The sequence below is a fragment of the Temnothorax curvispinosus genome, unplaced genomic scaffold (genome assembly GCF_003070985.1).
Source record: "Temnothorax curvispinosus isolate PA1 unplaced genomic scaffold, ASM307098v1 QBEX01012418.1, whole genome shotgun sequence".
Classification (NCBI taxonomy): Eukaryota; Metazoa; Arthropoda; class Insecta; order Hymenoptera; family Formicidae; genus Temnothorax; species Temnothorax curvispinosus.
The window spans coordinates 35327-60220 of NW_020222198.1; the positions used below are offsets into that span (position 1 = coordinate 35327).

Consider the following 24894-nt stretch of genomic DNA (forward strand, 5'->3'; position numbering starts at 1 on the left):
ACACACACACACACACACACACACACACACACACACACACACACACATATGTATATATATATACCCGATAGTACGAGGCCCTATATAATACATACAAATCAATTTCTCGCTCTATACTTATAATTAACTCGCGATATATATCAAAATACTATCGCACCGTATAAATAAGTCGACGAATCATCTGTCGTGTCGATATTATGCTTATGAATTAGAACCATATCTATCTTTCAATAATTAATACATTAATTAAAGTTCTTTTTTTTAAGGATACTTGCTAAAAAAGTATATTTATTTCGCTTATTGTTAGATCGTTGCGATCATCTCTTTAAAAAATATTAAAATATACAGAGAATATTCTAAACGACATTTTGAATCTGAGAATAATTTAGCTATTGCCCGATAAAAACAGTCACGTCATATCCACGTCGAATCCACGTAATTTCGTCGAATCCACGTAGCAATAACGTGGATCCACGTATTGTTTTTATCGGGTGTATGGTTTTATTGTGATTATAGTATACGTCCGAAAGTGAAGCGAATAAAGAGCAGAATAACACAAGCATTTGCATGAAGTTTCGATGGAATGCAATTGCCTTAGTATCGCTAAACATTCAAGAGTACAATAAGTCACCAGTAATATTTCTTGCATGTATTACCTAGCCACACTGTAATTGCAATCAAATTGTACGAGGATATGCAATTTGTACGCGGTGAGTACGTACACACATATTTTACTTGCTCGAGGAGATAACGTACATGCGTTTACATATTAATCTCCGCGCATAAAGAGTCGCGGCAACACGTACGTAGAAGCGAATATCCAAAATATTCAGAAAATTATACATACTATTCTGAAATTTATCCCTTTATATAAAATACAACGCTCGTTATATGTATACTATGTGGTTTCGTTGCTATAGATATTCTCAAAAGATCCAAATGTCTTCCACGTACGGATGAAGATATACTAGCAATTATACTTAGAATTCCGTGGAACTCTTAATCACTTGCGATCAGTCACAACGGACGTTTGTTACGAATGCCATTGTTCTATTTGCATGGATAATATTAAGATAATGGAAATTAATGAATTATGCAAGACGACCTATCTATAAAATAAAAAATAAAACAACGTACAGATTTCTCGAGTAAGTGCTACTTTATCACATATTAGTGAAAATAAATTATACTTAATAACACATTGAGTAATAATCGTAAATCGTAAAAATGTAAAAAAAGATTCATAGAAGAATATCAAGATCGTTATCGTTTCCGGGACACGAGTCGCGTTTACGGAAGAGAAACGCGCAGGAAAGTTATCGATCGTGCGAGTAGCTTGTTTATTTTTATCTTTTATATACGCAAAGTCCGAATACTATGCAACGATAGAATTTTTATCATTCAAGCGAATAATGTAATGTAATGTTACGCAGTATAAAAAGTACCAAATTTGGCAGTTTCAGTCTGAATTCCCTACAGAAAGCCTGCACGAAGATTCATTAAATGGATAGATAAATACTGTTCGTATATTGGTTCAGTCTGCAATTCCCTCGCCGTAGAAGAGAACCGCTTTCTCTAGCAATAAGTTATAAATGTGTAAAGAAATACCGGTAATAAAAAAATGTATTTTCATACAAAAGAAGAAACTGTTAGTATAAAGGAAAGCTATTCCGTCCGAATAGAATACCGTTTCCATAAACGCACATGTCCCACTTGTGATTCCCCAGAGAGACAAACCTCCTGATCTAAGAATACTTCCCGTAGTAGAAGAGCATGGTCCGTTATGTGTAGGGATACGAATTCGTTCTCGCTGAGGTGATGCGCCAATAATCTACTAACTATTGGTTTATATTGAGTTTTTTTTACGTTATTTTATGTCTAATATGAGCTGAATATGAAGAGACGTATGAAGAATAAGATACTCTTTTTGCGTAATAAGCCAAAAATTTTTAACTTGAGGCGTCGGTTCTACGCTCGAATTAGGGAAATTTTCATCGAAAATGCGATTGACCCGGAGATCTTAGAAGACTGTCGAAGATTGTTGCTCCTTTTATCCTTCTCGCACTCACTTACTCACGCCTTAAAAGAATATGTAATTGTATAATATAACTGTCGATCCTTTTGTTTCCTAAGCTATGCTCGTGTTCCCCTACGCGTCTTCCTCGGCACACTTTGCTGCCTTTATGCAATATATTACAGTTTGATTCACATTTTTACACATACATAAAAGTCCATCGTGCCTTGTGGTCAGACGCTCGTTTATCTCGGATACAAAGAACAACATTCATTTCTCGTTGCTATACAGTTTGTAAAATATCGTCATACTTCAGCATTGAGAACGAACTCACGTCGGTATACACAGATATCTACATACATTTCTTTACTTCTTTCCCTTTTTTTATCGCTATTTTATATTTTGGCTTTTACATTAATTAATTGTCATGATTAGACAGGTACTACTATACGTCGCACCACAAAGGCATGATCTTTGTTCGTTAATCTGCGTAATCTCATTGACCGTTTATCGTATTCGATCTATTTAAGTAGTCAAAGTACATATATGTGTCGTGAGAGGATCAACGTCCGCGAAATTTCAACGGACAATGCGAGCCATTCGAGGTGCGGGTTCCCAGATCCTAGCACGCAGACTTGCACAGCAAAAAAGATTTTTTAATCGACTCGACCGTACATAGGTACGATGTTTTTCTCTATCCAGAAATCGCAGTTTGAATAGCCTTTCGCGAGCAGCGTGTCCTGACCGACAACCAAGACTCGCTTCGCGCCCGATTGATCGGCCTGCGCGACTTCGCCGTGCCACACGTAATGGTTGAATAGCTGTTGCATAGCCGACACGTGTCTCTTCTCCTCGGGCGTAACAGCAGCGTAGGTCCCCAGAATGGCCGCGGCATCGCTATCAGGATCTGCCAAATACTGTCGACGTGGCTGAGTAGCTACGTAAAACGGTATGTTGGTTTTCATCCTGGCAAGCGTCAACAACGGGCATACTACACGAATGTCGGAGATCATTGTGACCAATCCTTTCAACGTAGCATTGTAGCGCCTACAAAATAGTACACATAATGTACATACGTTTTATTATTATTTATGATAATTGATAAAAAGATTTTAAAATAACTATTCTAAGTACTCTATCGTCGATCGTTAATCGTAACATTCGCTCGCTCACCTCAGAGCCTCGTCTGCATAGCCCGAAGTCCCGAGTAGAGATTCTCGTATGATGCTCTCGACTTGCGTGGCGTTAAGAGTGACATTCGGTGACAGATATCGTGACGGGGTACCGGAGTGCGCGGTGGTGCCCATTACCACTTTCATAAGATTATCCTTATTCGCCAAGATCTGGCCGACGTGCTCCTGAAGAATCGTGCCGTCCAGAACGAGCCACTCGTGCCTCCTTTCCATGTAGGAAGTTCCGGCTTCCTTCATTTCCGGCAGACCCGCGTTACTCACGTACCACATCGCCGGCACGGCGTCCATGAGATCTTCGGCGCTCTTGCTTCTAAGGCAGGCGGCGTCGCTGCAGCGAATCGATTCAAGAAATTGTTTGTTTATGTTCTCAGACTTTTCCAGCTCCTTGCCCGGAAAGATCGCGCTACCGCTGGATATCCACGCCTTCGAGAAAAGAGCTTTGGCTCGACGATAGCCGATCAGCGTCGTCACGAGAGTGCCACCCGCCCGATGTCCCCACAGAGTGACGGACGACTTGTTGCCGCCGAAGTTCTCGATGTTCAACTGTACCCACTGAAGGGCTGCTATGATGTCTGATAATCCGTAGTTTCCCGAAGTTGGAGGGTGGGTCGCTCTGGTGAGTGGTTCGACCGCCAAAAATCCGAAAATTCCCATTCTGGAATGTAATCAATATCTTAACTGTAAGTATTCTTTTAATTATTTTGGACTCACGTTAACAGTGAACCAGTTGCAGATAAAAGACTGATTATTTTGCTAAAATATACGTTCAACGATAGAGAAAATGTTTTGACTAACGAAGGCAGGAATGCGTTTAAGTAGTAAGTTCCATATTTTACCGGAAGTTTGGCCGCACGAATACGACATCGCGGACGCGCGCCAGCTTGGCTGAAGGTTGCATCACTCCGGGCGAGCCGCCGCTCAGAGTTTCAGCGCCGATCATAACGACCACGGGTAACGGGGAGTCGTATCCGACCATTGGTGTAAACACATCAAGATAGAGGCAATCCTCGACGCCGTCCATGCGACCGGATATCTCACGCTGCCAGCAGCTGTTCGAGGTGTTGTGCGTCAGGTAAGTGCCGTTCCAGCAGTGCTCGATGCGGCTCAGAGATTCGGCCGATTGCCAGCGACGGTTGCCGACCGGCGGCATCGCGTATGGAATGCCTCGGAACGCGTAGGCGCCATCCTCGAGGATGCCCTGCACTGGACCGCACGACGTCACCGCCTCGATGTACTTGCCGTTCTTCAGGGGCTGGGTAGGAATTCTCCTGGGTCCGGCGAAAGCGATACAGATGATAACGATGACGCTGAGCAGGACCAGCACGGTCACCACTATAGGCCAGTTTAAGTATATATCAATTTCGTATATTATTGTGATTAATACGAATGAATATGCTGTTAAATACCACGAGATAAAACTTTGTATTCATGTACCTGAGGCAACCACGCGTCTTCGGAGCGCGGATATAAACACCGCCAAGGGATGCTTTGGTGGTTCAGCGTGATCAGTCCCATCCTCTCCGTCGAGTCGCACGGTTTCCATGCCATCTTCGTTAGTGATAGGACTCTTTTCGGCAGCGCCGTCGTCAAGTGTCTCGACACTCGCTAATCCGGCGGCGCCAGTCTGTCCTAATTCGGCATCGACTTCCTGGAAGAGAAGCATTATTTAGAAAAGAGTAGATTAATCAAACTACGAGTATTAATTTATAATTCTGTTTAGTTTAATTCGCTCTACCTGCCCACGAGAAGTTGCTCGGTAATTACTATAGACATTCTGTATATACATATACAATAAAATATGTTTCTTTTTTCGGACATGAAACTTTGCGTTTTTATTTCGACGCCTTTATCTTTTAATTTACCGGTCGTTTCTTCTCAACGGTGGGATATACTGTGATTATGTTCAAATAAAAGATGTTTCTTTTGTCATGCTATCCAACGATATTTTCTACATGACATTACATTCCCATTTGAGATTTCAAAGTTGACCTTATATTATAGTTGCTACTATTCCTGTTGATGCGATAAGTACTGTTGATAAGATAAGTAGTTGATATTACTTCCGGTCAGTTCCGGAAAACGGAAATATTCTCATTTGATAATATTTCTTTCCAACTTCCTTACCTCGCGTTTGTGGAAAAATCGGGTGACGGGTGGTCTGATACCCGTATATTATAATATATATTTAATAAAAATCTAGTTTTTGAAAAAAAAAAAAAATACATATATATATATATATATATATATTTATTTATGTAGAAAATTTATATAACTATAATATCCTAATATGAGAATATTAAAATTAAATGCGACACCATGCACTGGGTACATCGAAGATGCGAAAGACGTGAAACAGCTGAACAAAAAGGAATCGGCACTCGCACAGGTATAATTTACATCCGGATACAAATACCTACTCGCAGTGCATGCGTTCTACACGTAAGTATCATATGCCTTTTTAACGGAACCTCTCTCAGAAACTCTACCTATAGGATATCTTCCATAATATTATAGAATTACGAATATTAACTACGTCATACGCAAGCGAGACGTTATTATTAATTTACTCGATCACGCGTTCAAGATTTCCCCGCGATTTGACATAATCCAAAGAGGATTCACGTACAAGATTCATTAGTTCAACGCCGGAAAGTAAACAAAATCTCCTTATAAAAAAGTTACAATTTGTTTTTCACTTTTTGCGTAGGTTGGACCGCTACTTCAGACGAGTATCTTATACATATTCCTAGCATCAAAGCTATCTCGGCGCTTGGAGTGCAAGAGAAATCGAGAGAGGAGTTCAGAAAGACGAAAAAGAAGATACTGGAACAGGATAGAAGACATCTCAGGAAAGAGTCGTACGTGCTCGAGATTTGAGTACGCGAGCTTCTCGAATAAACGGCTTACGGATTAAATACAAGTTGGCTATATGATTTTTATGCATTCTCGTTGCGTCGCAGTCGCACAAAAATACGCTTTTCTCCTTTATGTTGTTGTTAGGGTCGATTCAGAGTATTCAGACACAGCCGTGCCGTATCCGTACCGTATCACGGACAGAAACATTAGACAAGGATTCCTATTGTCTCCATCCTTGTCTAATGTTAACGATACGGATACGGTACGGGTACGGCACGGCTGTGTTTGAATCGACCCTTATTCCGGTTAAAAAAAAAAAACGGTGAAATCGCGCTCGGACAGTTCATATTCTCACCGTCTAGATAAATTAATGTCGAGTACGAGAATTTCTCTCGCAGGAGAATAGAGTTAATCTTTACCACAATGAGCTTTCATTGCGCAACTAAACGCAAACCTGGATGTGGATCAATTCTAAATATTACCGAGCTTCTACCCAGTCGATAATGAGCATTGACACACATGTTATTATATTACATTTACATTGTTGAGTGCGAAATTATAACATAGATGTAATGTAACCAATGCTCTGTGTCAACTGGGTATTATATAGCTACCTAATCTGACTTCCAAATTATTTCGATGTTATCTGTCTTCAGAAAATTTGAGATAAAATATTTTTTTAGCTCAAGCGACACTTACTTTTTTCCTCCTGGGGAAAACGGACGACACCAAAGGTATCCGAATAGCGTTCAAGATTCCCTTTCGCCCTTCCTTCTCCTTAGAATCTTTAGCGGGCGTGGTAGGCTTTTCCGCAGACAAAGCATTTTGCTCGGTCTCCTTTGTCACCGCCGGGGTTGATTCCGCATCCGCGGGCTCCGTCGGTTTCGTCTCGTCATCCTGAAATTGATTAAGCAAGCTATACTTATATAGTGTTACGTGCCGAAAATAGGAGAAATCGGTCTTTGACATCTGTCCCTTTAAAGGACGATATTGCTCTCCTTTCACCTAGCTACTTTTCTCGTAACGTATTCTTTAAAGATAAAAGAGCAGCATGAACAGTATAATTCGAAGGAAATTATTGTTTTAGCAATTTTATTCTATTCTAAAGAATAGTGTGAGATAAACTTTCTTTTTCTCTCTATATCCCGCACTTAAAGTGGAACGAATATAATAAGCTCATCCTTTAAAAAACAGAAAGAATTGAATACGGAGGCTGTTTGCCACACATAAAGAACATATTTAGTGCTACCATACGACATTTGTTTGCCGCATAGAACGTCGAGTTTCGTCGGGGTTGAAAACCAAGGTGATTATTTAATTTCGAAGCATCGAAGAGCTGACAGTGGAATCAAGGTCAACCTCGACGGGACAAAGAGCGACCGCGGATGACGATGCGCAGTCGTCGTCATCGTCGTCGTCGTCGCCAGACGTTCGTCCGGAGTCCAGACGCTCTTCTTTTCTGTCGTGTGCGCGACAGATTATTATTTTTAGAGTAGCACCACTCCTCGGAGTCTTGAAACCTTGGACTTGAACGCTTTCAGGACGATAACTTGCGACCGCTGGTTCGATCTTATGCGCTACATTTCGGAGCCAGTTGCCTTGGGATGTCATATACCTCAAACATCTCGGTTCGAATCGAGCCTGGTTGTCTGCGAGTAAACAGAGATAGAACTCTATGTCCACGTGTGAATAAGGAGTTTATTTTAAAAGAGGTGCAACAACAGCGAGAAAAATAAACGCCAACGCTCGAAAAAAATGTTTACAAAAGGAAAATATATTATGCGAAATATGTAGTTTTATAAATGCAATTTTAGAAACCCGTTCGAAGACTAAAGAATCAAAGAGAGACGGGAAGTACAAAACATAATTGTGTAATTAATATATTTTACGCATCGTATCTTTCAAATATATTGAAGTCAAACCACCAAATATACAATGCCATCCTTAGCGTGAACTGTAGTGCAGCTCTGGAAACATCACGGATAATCGTAATGCTTAGAATTAGTACGCTCGTTTAAAGCGACTTGAAGGTACTTGAAACTTCTGCTATCAATTACAACGAGTTCCATGAACACTGCAGGATGTACAATTTAAGTTAATAGCTTTACGATTGCCAGAACCGTTAGTACGTAAACCCTTACCCAACTAGATTAAACAGACATATATTGCTCTTGAATCATCTTCTTGGTATCGCCATTTGACGCAAGGCGTAATCGGCTGCAAAAGTTCAATGCTTCCTACTTGCGATAAATCGACTTTGCCATGTTATTACGTTGGAAGAATCGCGTTTCAATATAATTACTATCATGCTATCATGCTATTTCGGTAAAGTTACATCAGACAACATCTCTAAAGCTTCTTAATTTTTAGATGTAAATAAAAAAAAGATATATCTTTACGCGGTAGATATGGTCCACGTAAAAAAACTGTTATTTTGAAAAACCGCGTAAAAAATGGTGCTATTTGGGAAAGTTTTCTTATTACATGGTTTTTTTCACTCGGTATGCGTCTATACCGTGTAAAAAGTACTTGTATTTAAGCCAACCATGTGATAAAAAACATTTTGTAATATATATTGAGAAAATGGATTACTTCTCTAGGATCTGTGTGTGTGTGTGTGTGTGTGTGTGTGTGTGTGTGTGTGTGTGTGTGCGCGTGTGTGCGTGTGCGTGCGTGCGCGCTGACAGCATATTCCACTCCGAGAAGAATACTGTTACAACTCAAAAATTCACAATTTTCAGGAGAGTGGAAAAACTCAATTTTTTTTCATTGTGAGGTAACTAACGTAATTACAATTACGATATCTTTTGTTATAATAAAATTTATACTGTTTTTTGAATCTGCTGTGATTCACTTGTCGATTCACTTATGACAGATTCATCCAGGAAACCGCAATATAATCAGTTTAAAAGAATAATAACACTTCTGCCCCGTGCAGCGGATTTCGCATATAGCCCATATATAGGCTTGTGACACTATTGTGATAATGTAGCTAACATTTTAGGCATATACTTTTTATGGGTTTAATTATTTAATTCAAAATTGAATTTTTTTGAGTTGTGACAGTATCCTTCTCGAGGTGCAATATGGACACTTTAAATAAAAAGTAGTACATATACTTATGTAATTAACCAAATTTTTTTTTATTATCACATTATGATTTATTTGCCTACTGTCTGTCTACGGTTTTTACTCGTTTTTTCAACATGATAATATATAGAGGGACAAGTGTTCGATAAAAGAAATTTTCATTAATTCGTTATTAATGAAGAAATTAAAATTAAAGTCTATACATGTACAGGAGAGATTACAATTTTTCGAGAAACCGCGTTATTTAGAAAAACCGCATAAAAAGAATCGCGTAAAAAAAAACGTAAAAAGAGAGTGTAATTAAAATTTAAAATATTTTTAGTCATTAAACGTACTTTTTATAATCCAATAATGAGAAAAATGTGTGTTTTCGAACGTTAATAAGACATCAACAAGACAGTACAGAATGTACAGAAAGATATTCTGGTTATCTCAAACAGAATTTCTGGTTATCTTGATATTTTGTAACTGGAATATTTGATAGAAATAATTATAGGTATCTGGATTCTTTTTCTGGATTAAATCTATACCAAATTTAAGCAACTAAATTTTTTTCTTGTGTATAATACTTTGCAGATTATCGAATGGAGATTGTATTAAACGCATTGAGACAAGTTAAACTCAACTAGCAGAGCTCCGTTATAATTTTGGAGCGTCTGAGCCATTAATTTGTGCTATTCCGCAGCACCAATTAAAGCGAGATGTTTCTTCATACCCGCGCTTCTGACTCTTTTAGATCGTCCAATTCCGCGCGTCAGCCGATTATTCGAGGCATTGAATCTCGTACTCTCGCTCGTAGGGATGTGCTTGGTGCTTATATGTACGTATGTGCTTGCTATATTTGGACCTCGAATGCTCTCAAGTGGAGTCGCGTGGCGCGGTCGCTCGCCACATGTGTCTCCGAGTGCACGTACGCACGCACGCACGCACGCATGCACGTGTGATGTTCATTTATACGATATTGGTGAGTCCTCGAGCTTTCTCTTTAAAAAAACCTGATGTTATTAATAAATGTAATATCTGCCATGATAATCCCATTAGACTCTACTATGCGGACGACGATCCATTTGCTCCGCGCCCACTTCAAGTAATATATTCAATTTTCTGTATCACTGCAGTTATTTTGAAGACTCGAACAATTTTTAAGGCAAACAATTATTTCCAAGATTAGCTCTTTCTATAGAAATATTCATTTTACAGATGGAAAATAATTACAGACTCAAGATGAGGAAAACTGCGAACATCTTTAAAAGAAACTTTGCAAAAGAAGGTTCTGTGTGTCAATGCTAGTACCTAAGTGCAGACGATTGAAGATTAAAATTGGAGATGCGAAGTATCCTTTTATTACAGGGCACACAGTAACGCTCGGTTGCTTCCAGGTTCAAGTAATGCGTATTTCTCCCGAGTGTCATTCGGGGAGATTCCGCGCCCAAATTTCTATAAATAAATTTCACGCAACGGGTGTCTCAAGGTCACGCATCGTGACTGCGATTCTTCAGGTCGCAGGATACATTTAATAAACGCTCGTTACAATCGGCCATATATTATCCCACTGACAAGTCGAGGATTATTTCGCGGCTAAGCCAAACCTACACTGTTGGAAAATTTTTGTAAGTTTGTTAAAAAAGGTCTTTGTTAAAATTTTTGTGTAAAATAATCAACACATACATGTGTAGATTTAATATATGCCTGGTATGTTAAGTGAACTTAACAAATTTAAAATGTAAAATTATTAAAATAATTTAAAGAATATATTAAAGTATATATCACAATTTGAACATATTTATTAAATGTGTTAAAATTTACAGAAAAAAAGTGTTGATTTTATCTTACAATCTTACCTTTAACATAAAAGTTATGTTAAATGTATACATATAATTAACCTCAAATTACGATCAGAATTACATTTCTTTTCTGTTGAAATATTTTAACATAGTATCGGTGTTACTATTTAACACATCCATATTATGTTAAATTAACACAAAAATTTGAGTGGACTGTTTGAGACATGCGATTTATGTTATATTTAACATAAATTTTTCAACAGTGTACAATTCCGTGCTTTTACGTCTAATTTACGTTGGTGTTTTATTCATTATTACGTAATAAATGAAATCTTGGAAATGTTGAGGGTAACGACAATAAGAAACTTGCAACAGCTGGTGAAGCTAGAAAGTTTCAAGTTTAAGACGTTAAGCCGATAAAGTGATTTAAATCTCGAATCCACTCTAATGCGTGAGACGGTAGTGAATAACACTGATGTAAGAAGCAGCTTTTGTAAGGAAAAGACCAGCGCGAGGTGCTTTCTTATTCGAAAACGGAATCTATTTCCGGCTGCCAGTTCTCGGTGGAGAGCGAGCACGTGGCTCGACATGCAATAAATGCGAGAATAAATGTATCATCACACACAGTGCTTTCCTGTCTGAACCAAACATTTATTACGTTTTTTATGTGGCCAAGTCTTGTGAAAACCCCATTCCATGAATGATATATCGGAATCGGATTCCGAGAGTCAAATCGGCTGTATTTTTTAACTTTGCAGTCTTGCAGTTTCACTTATGTCGCAACTATCTTGTCAAATGCGCGAAACGTCGCAGAAAGAGCGAGCTCGATTTTAATACAGGGTATATCTCGATGACAATGATGTTGAAAACCTTGATCTGGCTACTAATAACAAAGGGATAATTATTATTATGTGATACTCAGAATAACGTGGATTATACAGGATAGGTGCAAAATCGTAGTACAAGCGAAAACAAGGTGATTCCTCATGTCAAAATAAGACGAAATTGTAGAGTAATTTTTTTTTCGTACAACGCTTTGTTTTCGAAATAAACGATTTTGACAATCTATCAAGTACACGTGCACTTGACTATATAAACTGCTATTTCTGTTCGTGTTTTTGTTTGGAGACCTCGGAAATGAATCTTTTAATTTCTTACTTTAATTTTACTTAAGAAACTGTTGGCCTCCCTGTTGAATGCAAAGCCGTGCTCTTTTAATCACGGACTCAGGAATTTTTGCTAAGGTGAGTTGAGCTTTTAATTCTTGAAATGCGTACAAATGATTTGGATAACGTTGCTGTAGTAGCAAGCTGCAGCGCATGTGTTAGTCCCAGTCTACAATAGGTGTTTTAAGCCTTAAGCCCTAAGAAATTGACCAATCACAGTCAATTATTCTTCTCAAATTCAACTATGATTGAACAATTTCTTGTGGGACTTACCGCCACAAGCTCCTAAAGCAAGAATCATATCTTGCCATCGCAAAAACTTGGCAGAAACTGATAGCTATGCAACATAATAGGTTTGATAAGAAACAAATAATGACATTGCCTATGTCTATAGCAAGATTCGTTAGTCGAGACATAGTCAAGTGCACGTGTACTTAAGGCTCCTGGATGGTCACCGCGGCCATATTGGATTCTTACTATCGAGGCGAGGAAAACACCCAATTTTGTTGTGCATGCCATTTTCAAATAAACATTTCAATAAAACATCACTATAGATTGTTTCAGAACACTTCCGAAATTGGCCGAAAACTACCCTTTTCCCTCGACAATAAACAAACAGCCATAAAATATTAAGCCTAAACATACGGGAAAAACAGCCGTTTAACGACTATCGAAAGGAGGTGAAAACGTTCCTTCCGCATGCAAATCTTACTTTTCGGTCAATTTTACGACTTTCACGAATACGTTAAACGTTAGAGCACAAGCACAGAGCGAATAATAAAGAAATAGCATGCACAACAAAATAGGTTGTCAACATGTCACGAAGGACAGAATTCTCCATTGGAGAGAGTTCTGATTTCTGCCGCGACGGTACGTTGCCACCGTCAACGCAGAGTTCTCGGCTGACCATCCAGGAGCCTTATTTATTTCGAAAACAAAGCTTCGCACGAAAACAAATTATTCTACAATTTTGACTTATTTTGGCAGAAATCACCTTGTTCTTGCTTGTGCTACGATTTCACACCCACCATGTATATTATATCAAGGTTTTCTGATGATATACTCGAATCGTCGTGTTTGCGACTGTATCCTTCATCACGACACATAACGGACATCGTCGCCCCATTGTGGCACCACACGAAGGGCGTTCTTTTATAGAGAGACTTACAATAGTTCCGCACGAAGAATAATTCGCTGCCATTTCTGAGGGAAATTGCATTTGCTTCATAACGGCAACATGAATTATTTCTGCATAAACAAACGCGTTGTCGTATATCTAACATTACCAACATTTTATTAAATAATACACATATTTTTCGGATTTAGTTCATCTTCGATTGACATTATAGAAAAAATTCAGCGTCCTATTTATGTTAGATGAGATCTAAAAATTAACGAGCGAACTATCAAATGCAACGGTCTCTCTTAGCGCTCTGATTAGCGTTGCATTTATTTAGTCATGTCCGACCGTCCGACTGACAATAAGACTGATCGGTCGAACGCGAAGCATAGTGCTAAACGAAGTTGTGTAGCGCTAAACGGCCGTTTCTAAAAATGCGCCGTCACAGTTCCATAATATCTTTTTTCTCTTTGTCCGACGAGATCGTGTCGCAGATGGCATGCCGGAAGCGAGGGTGACCACCGCGAAGGAAAGCCCCAATTTTCCGGTCTGCCGAATTCATTGGTTCGCGAATGAGGGCGCGAGGTCAATTTGCAAACCGGTAACGGGATCGCGGAATACACGAAAATACGAGTGTATTATTACGCGGTAAACGGAGTCAAGGATACGCGAAAATTTCCAATAGATTTGGTATTCGATTTCTTACATTTCTTTTTGACAAGATTCTGCTCGATGTATAGGAAGGCTGTAAATAATATCATGATTATTGTTTTTCTTTTTGGAAAAAAAAATATATATATATATATATGAGCGAATAAATTATTCATGCCACATTGAAAAATCGAGATAGCGTTTGCATGATAAGATCGGGCGACCGTTAATCCCGCGTTTACCGTTTCGCACTTCGCGGGAGACTCTCGACACGAAACGTCGTTATCGCGAAAGCTCCCCTCCCGATTTTCGTAATCTTCCCGCGATGTAAATCAATCGGCTATTATATTCGAACTCTTTTTAGTCGTCCCTTTTGCGCGGACTCATTTTTTTTTTTCATTCGAGATTATCGCATCCGATTTATATATCCGCTCCATACATTTTATCTTATTTTACTGTCCAATTTCTCGCCTCAATACATTTTGCGTTCAAATTTTCTAAAGCGCGGGCGATAAAAAATTTTAAAATTTCGCATAACACAATTAATTTATTTAACTTATATATTACATATACGTCGCGCAGAACACTGTTTTTAATAATAATAAAATAATAATAATAATAATCTTTATCAACGGAAGAAAATACCCTTTAGCATACATAGTGAGAGAAAGAGAATAACATACATTTTACAAAATCTAATACAAAAAGCGTTTTTATATCCAAGCTAAGACTTTGGTTTGATTTATTGGATGAACTTCCGAAAACTTTCCACGCTCAATTTACGTATTATTTGGTGGAAATGTTTCAATTGGCCTCCAAATAAATGCCCTTAAATGGATTTTTACCGATGAGAAAGATAAAGACATAAAATGTTTAAATAAAGTTGTATATAGTCAAACACAATTTAGATCCTTTTCAAAATTAATTTCAGATATTAAAGAAGTATATTCTGGTTGAAGACATAATAAATCTATTAAAAATTAAAAATTTAAGCATTTTTTTATTTTCATTTAATTGACTCATTACGACTTTCCACGCGAAACGAGGTCCACTTCATATCGCCCACTGCAGAGGTGCCATATGGGTTTACAACTTTCCACGCGTGGAAAGTTCACGTATGTACTTTGCAAGACACACTATGTGTCTAGTTTAACGGTAGTGGAGCCCCCCGCAGGGGAGCGGAACCTACTGCTTCCACGCATACACTTTTCCACCTACACAACAATTGGTTATCTTTTTTCTAATGTTATTCTCAATTCATAGAGTAAGATATAATTTTTTTTTTTAATTACAAGAACATGAAAGACGTTAATTTTGTCGAAAAATTAATTTTTTTTCTCGGAAACTAAGCATTTGTGGAACTTAACACTGTGGGTTTCGACTACATTTAGTGAGTACTACATACCTGTAAAATTTTATCAAAATCGGTTGTGAGAGGTTTTTTCGGAAGTTTATCCATCCACCCTATTGGAATAATTGCTCGTAAACATTAACAACCTATTAATCCAAGAATTTGTCCCATACAAAGTATCCATACAAAGATACTGCCCGATATGAAAGATTGAATACTGTCTTAAGTCTCTAGTTGGAATGTTAAAATTGATATTTCTTAGCAAATCCAGATCACCATCAATAAAGTGATTAAAAAGCTTAAAAATAAAAATAATATCAATAGTATAATAGCAAAATTACGTCTGACATATTCGCGTCCGAAAGCAGTACAACTACAATGTAATGATTGTAAAGGAGGATAGTTTCTTCGGCATGCATCGTAAGGAACTATCATAAAACATTAATACCCATTTGAACCGGACGAGAGGATATTAAATATTACGGTAGTTAAGTCAAATGACAACACACAATCTTGAAGAGAACGAGAATTCGCATTCCTAAAACGCGTCTAGGTATTTTGTCAGGTTTCGCTGCGTTGCAGTCTCTCTCTCTCGGCTCATTGTCCTCCGACGATATTGTACAGTCATCCTCTCGACAGAGACTATTCGTTCTCTCCCTCTCTCTTCCTCTCTCTCTCTCTCTCTCTCTCTCTCTCTCTCTCTCTCTCTCAATCTCTCTTCTTCCACTTTTCTTCATGTCTCCGTTTCTGCCGCGCTAGTATCTAGAAAGTACATTATGTACGCACGTCTACAGACGTGCTGGGTACTAGGTATGTGCAGTGACTTATGTATCCGCCGACTCTCTGGAGCCGGAGGTGATGGCAGATGCTGGGCGAAACCGCGTGATCGTAAAGCCTGGATTCGACGTTGCATTATGTGACCGATTCTAATAGCGCCCCGGGTGTTTCCACCGCGGCGACTGGCATCGCGATCTTTCATCTCGCAATATATCTCTACGCTCAAATTACGGCGCCCATGAAACAACCAGCACGGCAACTAAACGTATCGCAGACGCAAATCATGTGAATAAAGAAGAACGAAGTGGCGAGCGTTATATAGGTGTAATTGCAACGTTGGGCCAAACAAAATGCAGTGGATTTAAACAGCAAACAGTAAATCATAAAGCAAAAGAAAATCATGAAGCGATAAATCAAGTCGAATTACAAGTTTGATACATGATATTACTCGAGTATAATTTTTCTATCTTTTGCGCAAAGTTACAGATTACTTATTGTGATACGTAAATTGGAAGCTTTGGGCATCTAGTACATTTTAAAAAAACAAATATTTATTAAAATTATAATAATATAAATTAAATATTTTTAACGCGAACTGAAAAGAACTGATTAAAGATAAATCAACTGTGGGTACGAACCATTTTAACGCAAATGTATGTATCAAAGTGTGAAATCAAAAGAAATGAAAGAAATTAAATTCAAGAATATTAGACAGAAATTCACCAGAAAATTTCATAAAATGATGATGTAAGATAAAAAGAAATCAGGACATCCAAACAGTGATTCTATACATAAGCGATTAACCTCTTGATTGTCAATGACGGAAATATCCGCAAAAATAAAACTGGCTAACAAAGACTGCTCCATGACGGAAATATTCGCACATTCAAAAAAGATATTTATATCGCAGTAATCAAAATGGGATACTATATTTTTATGTTTTTAGGATTGTTAAATTCAAATTTGAAATCAAAATTGCAAAATTCAAAATGGCGGATTCAATATGGCGGGCCAAAAATACAAAAACTTATTAGATTTACGTAAAAATTTGTATTTAAAGATTTTTGAAATAACTAATTTCAAATTCAAAATAAAAATTCAAGAATTCAACATGGCCCATATTCTTAACTCTCTTTTATCGATAAAAGCGCGCATTTATTTCTGAAATGCTATATATAGTACATGTTATATATTATACTATATATAGCATTTCAGAAATAAAAGCGCGTTTTTATCGCTAAAAGAAAATTGAGAATAAGAGCCATTATGATAAGCAAATAATTCAAAATATGATTCAATTTGCATAAAAAATTTTGAAAAGTTTTTGAAGCCTTTGATTCCGTTTTTTAAATTAAAATTTGTCAATTTTAAATAAAATGACGGATTTAATATAACGGTTAAAAAAATTAAAATATCGCTCGGTTTACATAAAAATTAATTTATAAAAATTTTTATAAATTTTTTTATTTTAAATTTTAATTTTGACCACAGATTTAGATTTGGCGACTCAAAAAACCTTCATAAAGCATCTTTTGTATTTATTAACATTTTGTCAAAAGCATTTCTTAACTCACAAGTATTTTTTTCGCCTAACAGTCAAGGGGTTAAATGTCAGCGTACGTAATACATGCATATAAATTAATAAACGTTATCTGACGTTCATAATCCGTTGAGCTTTGCTTCGACATAAATTAAATTTCAGAGTTCCGTGTATATACACAAAATATATAATATATTACTCAACTTATTTCGCCTTTTAATTACACAGGCGTTGCGGAACGCGCGCAAATTTTTTCTGACGTCCGCTCTTCTGCTTTATCTTTCCTGTGTTATACTATTCATGTGTTTCCTTAGCACGTCATAACGGCTATGATTAATGCCATTTCGATTTCATCTCCTCCCCTTGGCGTCGCTTTGAGAGTCGCGTACAATAAGTACCTACTGATCGCACCAGGCTTGTCGCCCCTCCTCGGTCGTATTCACAATGCGACACCCCAGCCAGCTCTATTCCTCCCTCTTCCCCTTTTGATATAATGCCGGCAACCTCCCCTCATCGTGTCCATATGTTTGAACATTCTCGGCCCTATGTACATCAATTTTCAGACGTGAGCAAAGGATTTTCCAGATAGCACAAGGCGCAACAATCGGGTTCGCGCGAAGGAAAACAAACTACTGGACACTGGACACGCACCCAGTCGAATAAGAGGTTCGATTTGCATTTCCGGGAAGACGGATATCCGGAAATGACGATCTACGACGCGACGCACCGAAATACGCCAGATGCGCTCCGCGTGGAATATTTTTAATACATACGCTTTATCTGCGGATCGCGCGTGCACGCGCACACGCGCAAAATTACTCGTTTCCGGCGCTGTTTCGTCCACGGGGATTCCGGTATAAGCGTATTATTATTTTACGAATATACACGGGAGCCAGTTTCACGTCGCCTCCCATTCACGAAGCCGTATATTTGCGTGCGGCAGAGTGCTTAGTTCCGCTGCCCTTTTATACATGTGAGTGTCAAACACACGCGTGCATCATCTCGCCCGCGTACAATTCTTATCTTTCCCGGGAACGACACACGAGGATTTGCAAAGCGGTTAAACTCTCGCGCCTTGTGCACCGATCACATCGTTAATCGTTGCTCGAGCGTTCGGCCTTTAATCGCTTTATGAGGCAAACTCCGAGGATTACTTACAACCCGCGTGATATTCTGATGGGGATCGAGGCTGTGAGAGAGATTCTCGAATAAAAATTTCGGTGAATTGTTTTCAATATTCACGTAAATGTTGGATAATGGCTTTTAAGAGAAAAAACGGTTAATAAAACGCGAAAAAAGAAGAAAGTGGCTTTATAAGCGTAATTTCATTCTTTCTCTTCTTCTCTCCCTTTCTGTCTTCTCTGCACTTTATATCGACCATCTATTCTCAGTTCAAAGAATAAATTTAACGGACGGTGAGCAGATGCAGCTTAAATGTCAAATATCGTAAATGAAATCAACAAATCTCTCTTCGTAAATAAAGTTTAAATATATTTCCAGAAGTGATTTCTTATTTACATATGTCGTATGTCCTGATAAATCCACGTTCCGTTCTTGGGCAATTCAATTAACAGAAATAATCGCCTCGCTTTACGAACGCATAAATAGCTGTTTACTGGATTACTGGAGCAATTGAAGAGGTTTCTGGCTCTTTAAATTTAACTAGATACAGGAACAACGATTACACATTTTTAATCTTTTAATCTTAGATGTGCTTTAACAAACTTTATTTATGTCTCAATTATTTTACTTTAATTACCGCGATGAATCATATATTAAAAATAGAATTAGGGTAAATCGTCTCAGCGATTTTCCGCTAAACAAAAGTTAACTTCAAAGTTTTTAAAGAATCCTGACTGAGAAGAAGCAATATTAATGACTCTTATTGTATTCAGCGATATTGATTATTTAATTTAATTTAATATTGCAAAGGTCGTTTTTCTTTGAAAAGGATCAAAGCTTCTTCTTTCGGAGATATCATTCAGACTCATACGCGGTGTCTCGTCGGTCAAATCGAATTTCGCGGTCGGGCTGATTTCAGGTCTATTTAGATTAGATTGGCCACATAGATAAGGAGAAATCCGTTTAAATTAAATTTCACGAGCATGGAAACGACTCCGCGGCAACCGTCGCATCATGCCGCGCCGGTGGGATTCGCACCACGACGAGAATCCGACCGTCCATCGGTGGTGGGTTCTACCAAGCGGAAATCGATATCAGACGCAACTTTCACCCTTCTCCGGCTCTCTTAACCCTCCCGCGCCCACAAGCGCCGCGTGGAAGCCACCCTCCGGCACGTTCTATAAATATGCACTTGCGTGTCGCCGCGAAAAAACGAGCTCTTTTTCTCTCTCTTTACCTATTGCCGAGTTTAGAATCTCATTTTGCAAGTCTTTTTTCGAAAGCGACATTAAAGTCATGCTAATTGCCACGCTAATCTACAACTTCCGCCGAGGTAATGACAAAATCTGCATAAGTTTTCGTGTCACTGCCACGGGCGATTATGTACCCTTTCAGACACCTGTCATCGGGTCTAAATAAATCGCATTTACAATGTTAAAAATTATCAGTCTTTTGTCAATTATTACACAATATTTTAGTACGTAAATTCAATATTTTATATATCATCTATTATACATAACAATCTAAATAATAATACAAATATTAATTTAATTTAATGCTAAATAGCTATATGTCAATTAAGTATAAATATAGAAAAGCAAAATACATATTTAAACAAGGATTTCGACGTTGTTGTTTAGTCATTATTATTTGTAGGATGATTTATTTCCACGCGATAATCAATTAAATCGCCAACAAATTCCGATTTTAACAGAATCGAGAACGTAATAATTTTCTTTTCTTGTTGCGTTATTTTTGTCGGTGGTCGATAAGTATCAAAAGGAGCCGAGTGTTTTAAACGTTGTTCGCGAGGCGATCAACCGCCTCATAGAGAGTGACGATTTATGCAAAGACCATTATCCGGATCGTCGCTGTTTACACAGCGAGTGCGCCATCAGAGACGAACGCAAAGGAGACATCAAGAAAAGAAAAGACGGATAGAAGAGAATTCGATGAGATGAGAGTGTCGACGACAGGGACGCCGAATTGCTCTTTATTGTCATGGCGATAAAAGAGAGAGAGAGAGAAAGGGGGGGGGGAGAATGCATTGTAATTAGTTATATAAACGCCATAAACAAAACCAACGTACAAACGTACAAACGTACGAGGGCAACGCGCTCGTTACGTCTGACTCGCGGAGCGACGAGAAACGCGTCGCTTAATACATGAGATTTGCACCTGCTTGTAATGACGTAATCCTAATGAATCGTCAGATAATTAACACTCTCGGGAGGGACACTCCCAAGCTTACAGTGACAAAAATGTGTCGAGTGCTTTATTCAATGAATTAATTCAATCATTCGGAAAACACAACGTCCTCGCGTGCGCGTCACTCTTATATCTGATCATTTTTACCTCTGGAAAAATTCAACTCGTAAAAATAGGTCTTCTATGCGCATTTATACAGATTCTCAGGGATTCTACATCCCAACAAGTTAAAAATTTATAAACACAAGAGCAATTCTCTCATGTAAAATTTCTTTTGTATTATTTAAATTTAAGCCGACACTTCATCAATCATACTTACGTTTTTGTTGAAGATATCATTATTTATATCCAGTTTATAAATATATTTTCTCGTAATTTTATCTCATTCGTAATTATTTTATTCTGCTTCTTCAAAATCACGATATATCCCGATCTGGGTTATACCGGTTTTATGCTCTGTTTGGACATGCGTCTATCGCCATTCCTTGCGGTTTTCGCGAAAACTTTCATTTACTCGGCTTCTCGTAACGTTGTACGCGGTACAACGTGCGTGTGGTATCCGTGAATCGATAGGAACACGAGCCTACGTGTCGTAACCAACCATGTGGCGGGCTGCAGGAGTAGGGGTTCTGGTTATTCTGGTTCTGGCCTCTAAGTTTCGACCCCTCCAAAAAAGCAGTCCTGTGTCGGGGAGAAAAAGGAGAGTAGGCGAAGCGGGAACGAGGGCAGGAAACCTAATGATCAAATGAAAGGGGAGCAGATGGCAGAAACGACCGGATTGCTCGTAATCAGGCACTTTATAATTATTGATAATAATTATAAATACGCGATCACTTTTTTTTAAATAAAAGTTGTTATTTTGCTTGCAGCGGAAATAAACGCGAGGCAGAAATGGGCATTATTTGAATAAAATTTCATCTAGTTCGTTATTCAATTACAATTTTGTCCGTTATTTGTATTATCTATTACTTATTTGTATTATTTGTTATATTAGATGTATTATTTGCTATTCACGTTATTCGTTATTCGTGCATGTTAACCATGCATGTAGAAGGATTTAAGGTGGTTCGATGGCTACAACAAAATCCAGAGAATTTCATGAAATTTTAATATGTTGTTCTGCAATGCAAAATAGAATTATGCACTGAGAAAAAAAATTGTTAATCCCAAGAAATATTTAGTTCAATACGTTCAACTAAACATTTTAGTTAGTTAACTAAATATTAGTTGTTTCATCAATTTATTTCGTTTCTTTAATCAAGAATTAATTAATTTAACTAATGTTTAGTTAACTAACTAAAATGTTTAGTTGAACGTATCGGACTAAATATTACTTGGGATTGACAAATTTTTTTTCTCAGTGTGTGAATTTTTTGGGAATTTTTCACCGTCCCGTTTTGAAAAAAATCTACTCCAAAAACCTAAAAAGTACAATTTTAGGAGTAGATTTATTTCAAAACGGGACGGTGAAAAATTCCCAAAAAATTCACATAATTCTATTTTGCATTCCAGAACAACATATTAAAATTGCATGAAACTGGCTGCATTTTTAACATAGGTTCTTATGGTTTTTATGGGAAATGACATATTGCATATACCTTCAGAATGAAATAAGTGCAAGAAAAAATGCAAATGATAAAGAAAAAGAAATTTGCACATGTAACTTAATAATTTACAAATAAATGAGCGAAAGAAAGGGGAAGGTTACCGCACATTTCGTAGAAAAATTAATTATTAAAGCATAAATTGCTTGATTTTTCGTCTGCATAGACTGTCATGGTCGTGAACGACGTGAACAGTAGCACGCATTATACACGCGGCGACCAATCAGAGCAATCCCCTTCATTCCCACTACTTCAAACGCTAGTGCGCTGTTTCCAGAACCCCCGCGTCCCACTACTCCCTCCGATGAAGCCATCGAACCTCCTTAAATTACTATACTATATATCCTGTATAAGCAATATATAATTTAATTTCTTTCTGATTATGTAACTTAATTTTCTTGATTTATATTGAATTTGCTTTACTTTTTCATTAATTTTCTAATATGTTTTGAAAACAAAAATAAGTGTGTAATAATTTTATATTTATATTATTATTAGTAATATATATAAATAATCGTTATTTGTTTAAATTATTATTACAATATATTATTCGACAAAATATAATGTAATAATATTATTCATAATCTTATTTTTATACGGTAGTATTATTCGTATAAATCAAGAGACACGGTAGTGTTTCGTGCCAAGTACACGCGGAGCGAGACCGACCGTGACTCTTTTACGCGACGCGACGGGTTACGAGTACCCGAGATGTTGAGATCTCGATAACGAGTGAACGGATCAAGTTCTAAGTAGGCTTGATCGATAGCTTGGGGTCCAATTAGGGGGAGGGGTTTCTCTTATAATATTCCGCTACGTGCCCTACGAACGGAGATATTGCGACGCAAAGTCCAAATGTGAAAATTTATTTTTAAGATACTCCTAACGCCGACGTCTCAATATTATTATAATTATTAGAGAAATGTCACTTTCACTTTTTCGACGCTGGCGGCGCAGGTATCGCCAGTTTCGATATCGCGCGCGTATTTCGAAATAGGTCGATGGACTTATCGGTCAGGAGGAAGATTTCTATTTAGGTAAATTAGGTATATATATATATATAATATATATTGAATCAATTGCTTCATGTTTATCTGGAGAGATTTCGTATCCTTACATCGTATTATCACCGCTGCCGGAAAAGAAGGTTCTCTACGCTTGGCAGAAAGTGCCGCTAGGGAATTTTTAAGTCAATTCTTATGAATCAAGCTTGAATTCGATGTCTAGGTATCCCAGGTTGCCGATGACGAGGTCCAGATAGTGCGCTTCATAGTTTTCGGTGTCTAGATGTAATAATACCTCGAATTCGATGTCTACGTGTCCCAGGTTGCCGATGACGAGATTCACATAGTGCGCTTCGTAGTTTTTGGTGTCTAGGTGTATTAATAATTTTAAATCTAAATGTAGGACACGTAGATATCGAATTCGAGGTATTAATACACGTAGACACCGAAAACTACGGAGCGCACTATGTGGTCCTCATCATCGGCAACGTGGGACACCTAGACATCGAATTCAACGTATTAATACACCTGGACACCGAAAACTATGGAGCGCACTATGTGGACCTCGTTATCGGCAACCTGGAACACCTAGACATCGAATTCAAGCTTGATTCATAAGAATCAACTTAAAAATTCCTTAGCGGCAGAATTAAAATTATGTCATGACATAATAAAAATTCGCTGAATTAAAATTATGTCTAGACATAATAAAAATTGGACGAATAATAGTAACCTTTCGAAAGTAAAGGATTTAAGCTTAAAATTTAAATTTTATTCATTTTAAACAAAGTTACAGCTGCTCGAATTTTTCCTATTTTAAAAAATTTTTTTAAATTTAGTGTTCCTTCAATTTTTATGAGAAATGTATAATTTACTTTTACTTAAATATTATTCATTTTTATGTATTTGTTGTTATTGCTAATTTTGTGAATAATTAAAAAATAAAAAATGAAAATGTTTTGCAGATCCTTGCTTAACACTACAAAATAGGTGATATGAGTACAAAATTACCTTTTTCAAAAAAGGTAAAAAAAGTGCCAAGTACACGCAATGTATTTTGTAAATTCAAACATCTAACCTAAGTGGTAGCTTTATATCTTTTTCACAAAATTATATTATCTAACTTAACTCAAGTGACATGTATTTCAAAAAAAAGATGTGAAATCTTTAATTTTTTCTTCACAAAATTATATTACCTAACTTAACTCAAGTGACATGTATCTAACCTAAGTGGTAGCTTTATATCTTTTTCACGAAATTATATTACTTAACTTAACTCAAGTGACATGTATTTCAAAAAAAGATGTGAAATCTTTAAATTAAATTGCCCCAATTGTAAAGAGAATATGTATATTGCTTTGAAAGATAATTGTTATGCAACTACTTTAAAGAAATAAAACCCAAGTGGTATCTT

The 24894-nt window shown here is 37.4% G+C and overlaps 1 protein-coding gene across 1 annotated transcript in view; it reads right to left on the reverse strand.

The window, feature by feature from the left end:
* Positions 1–21: 21 nt before the first annotated feature.
* Positions 22–24894, reverse strand: part of LOC112462425 (neurotactin) — a 40675-nt gene continuing 15802 nt past the window's right edge. The window contains exons 3-7 of the mRNA XM_025028179.1: positions 6763–6960; positions 4642–4855; positions 4044–4539; positions 3188–3862; positions 22–3061 (exon numbers count right to left, since the gene is read on the reverse strand). Of these exons, the coding sequence (XP_024883947.1) occupies positions 2671–3061; positions 3188–3862; positions 4044–4539; positions 4642–4855; positions 6763–6960 (1974 nt within the window). The 3' untranslated portion in view covers positions 22–2670. The remainder of the gene's footprint in view (positions 3062–3187; positions 3863–4043; positions 4540–4641; positions 4856–6762; positions 6961–24894) is intronic.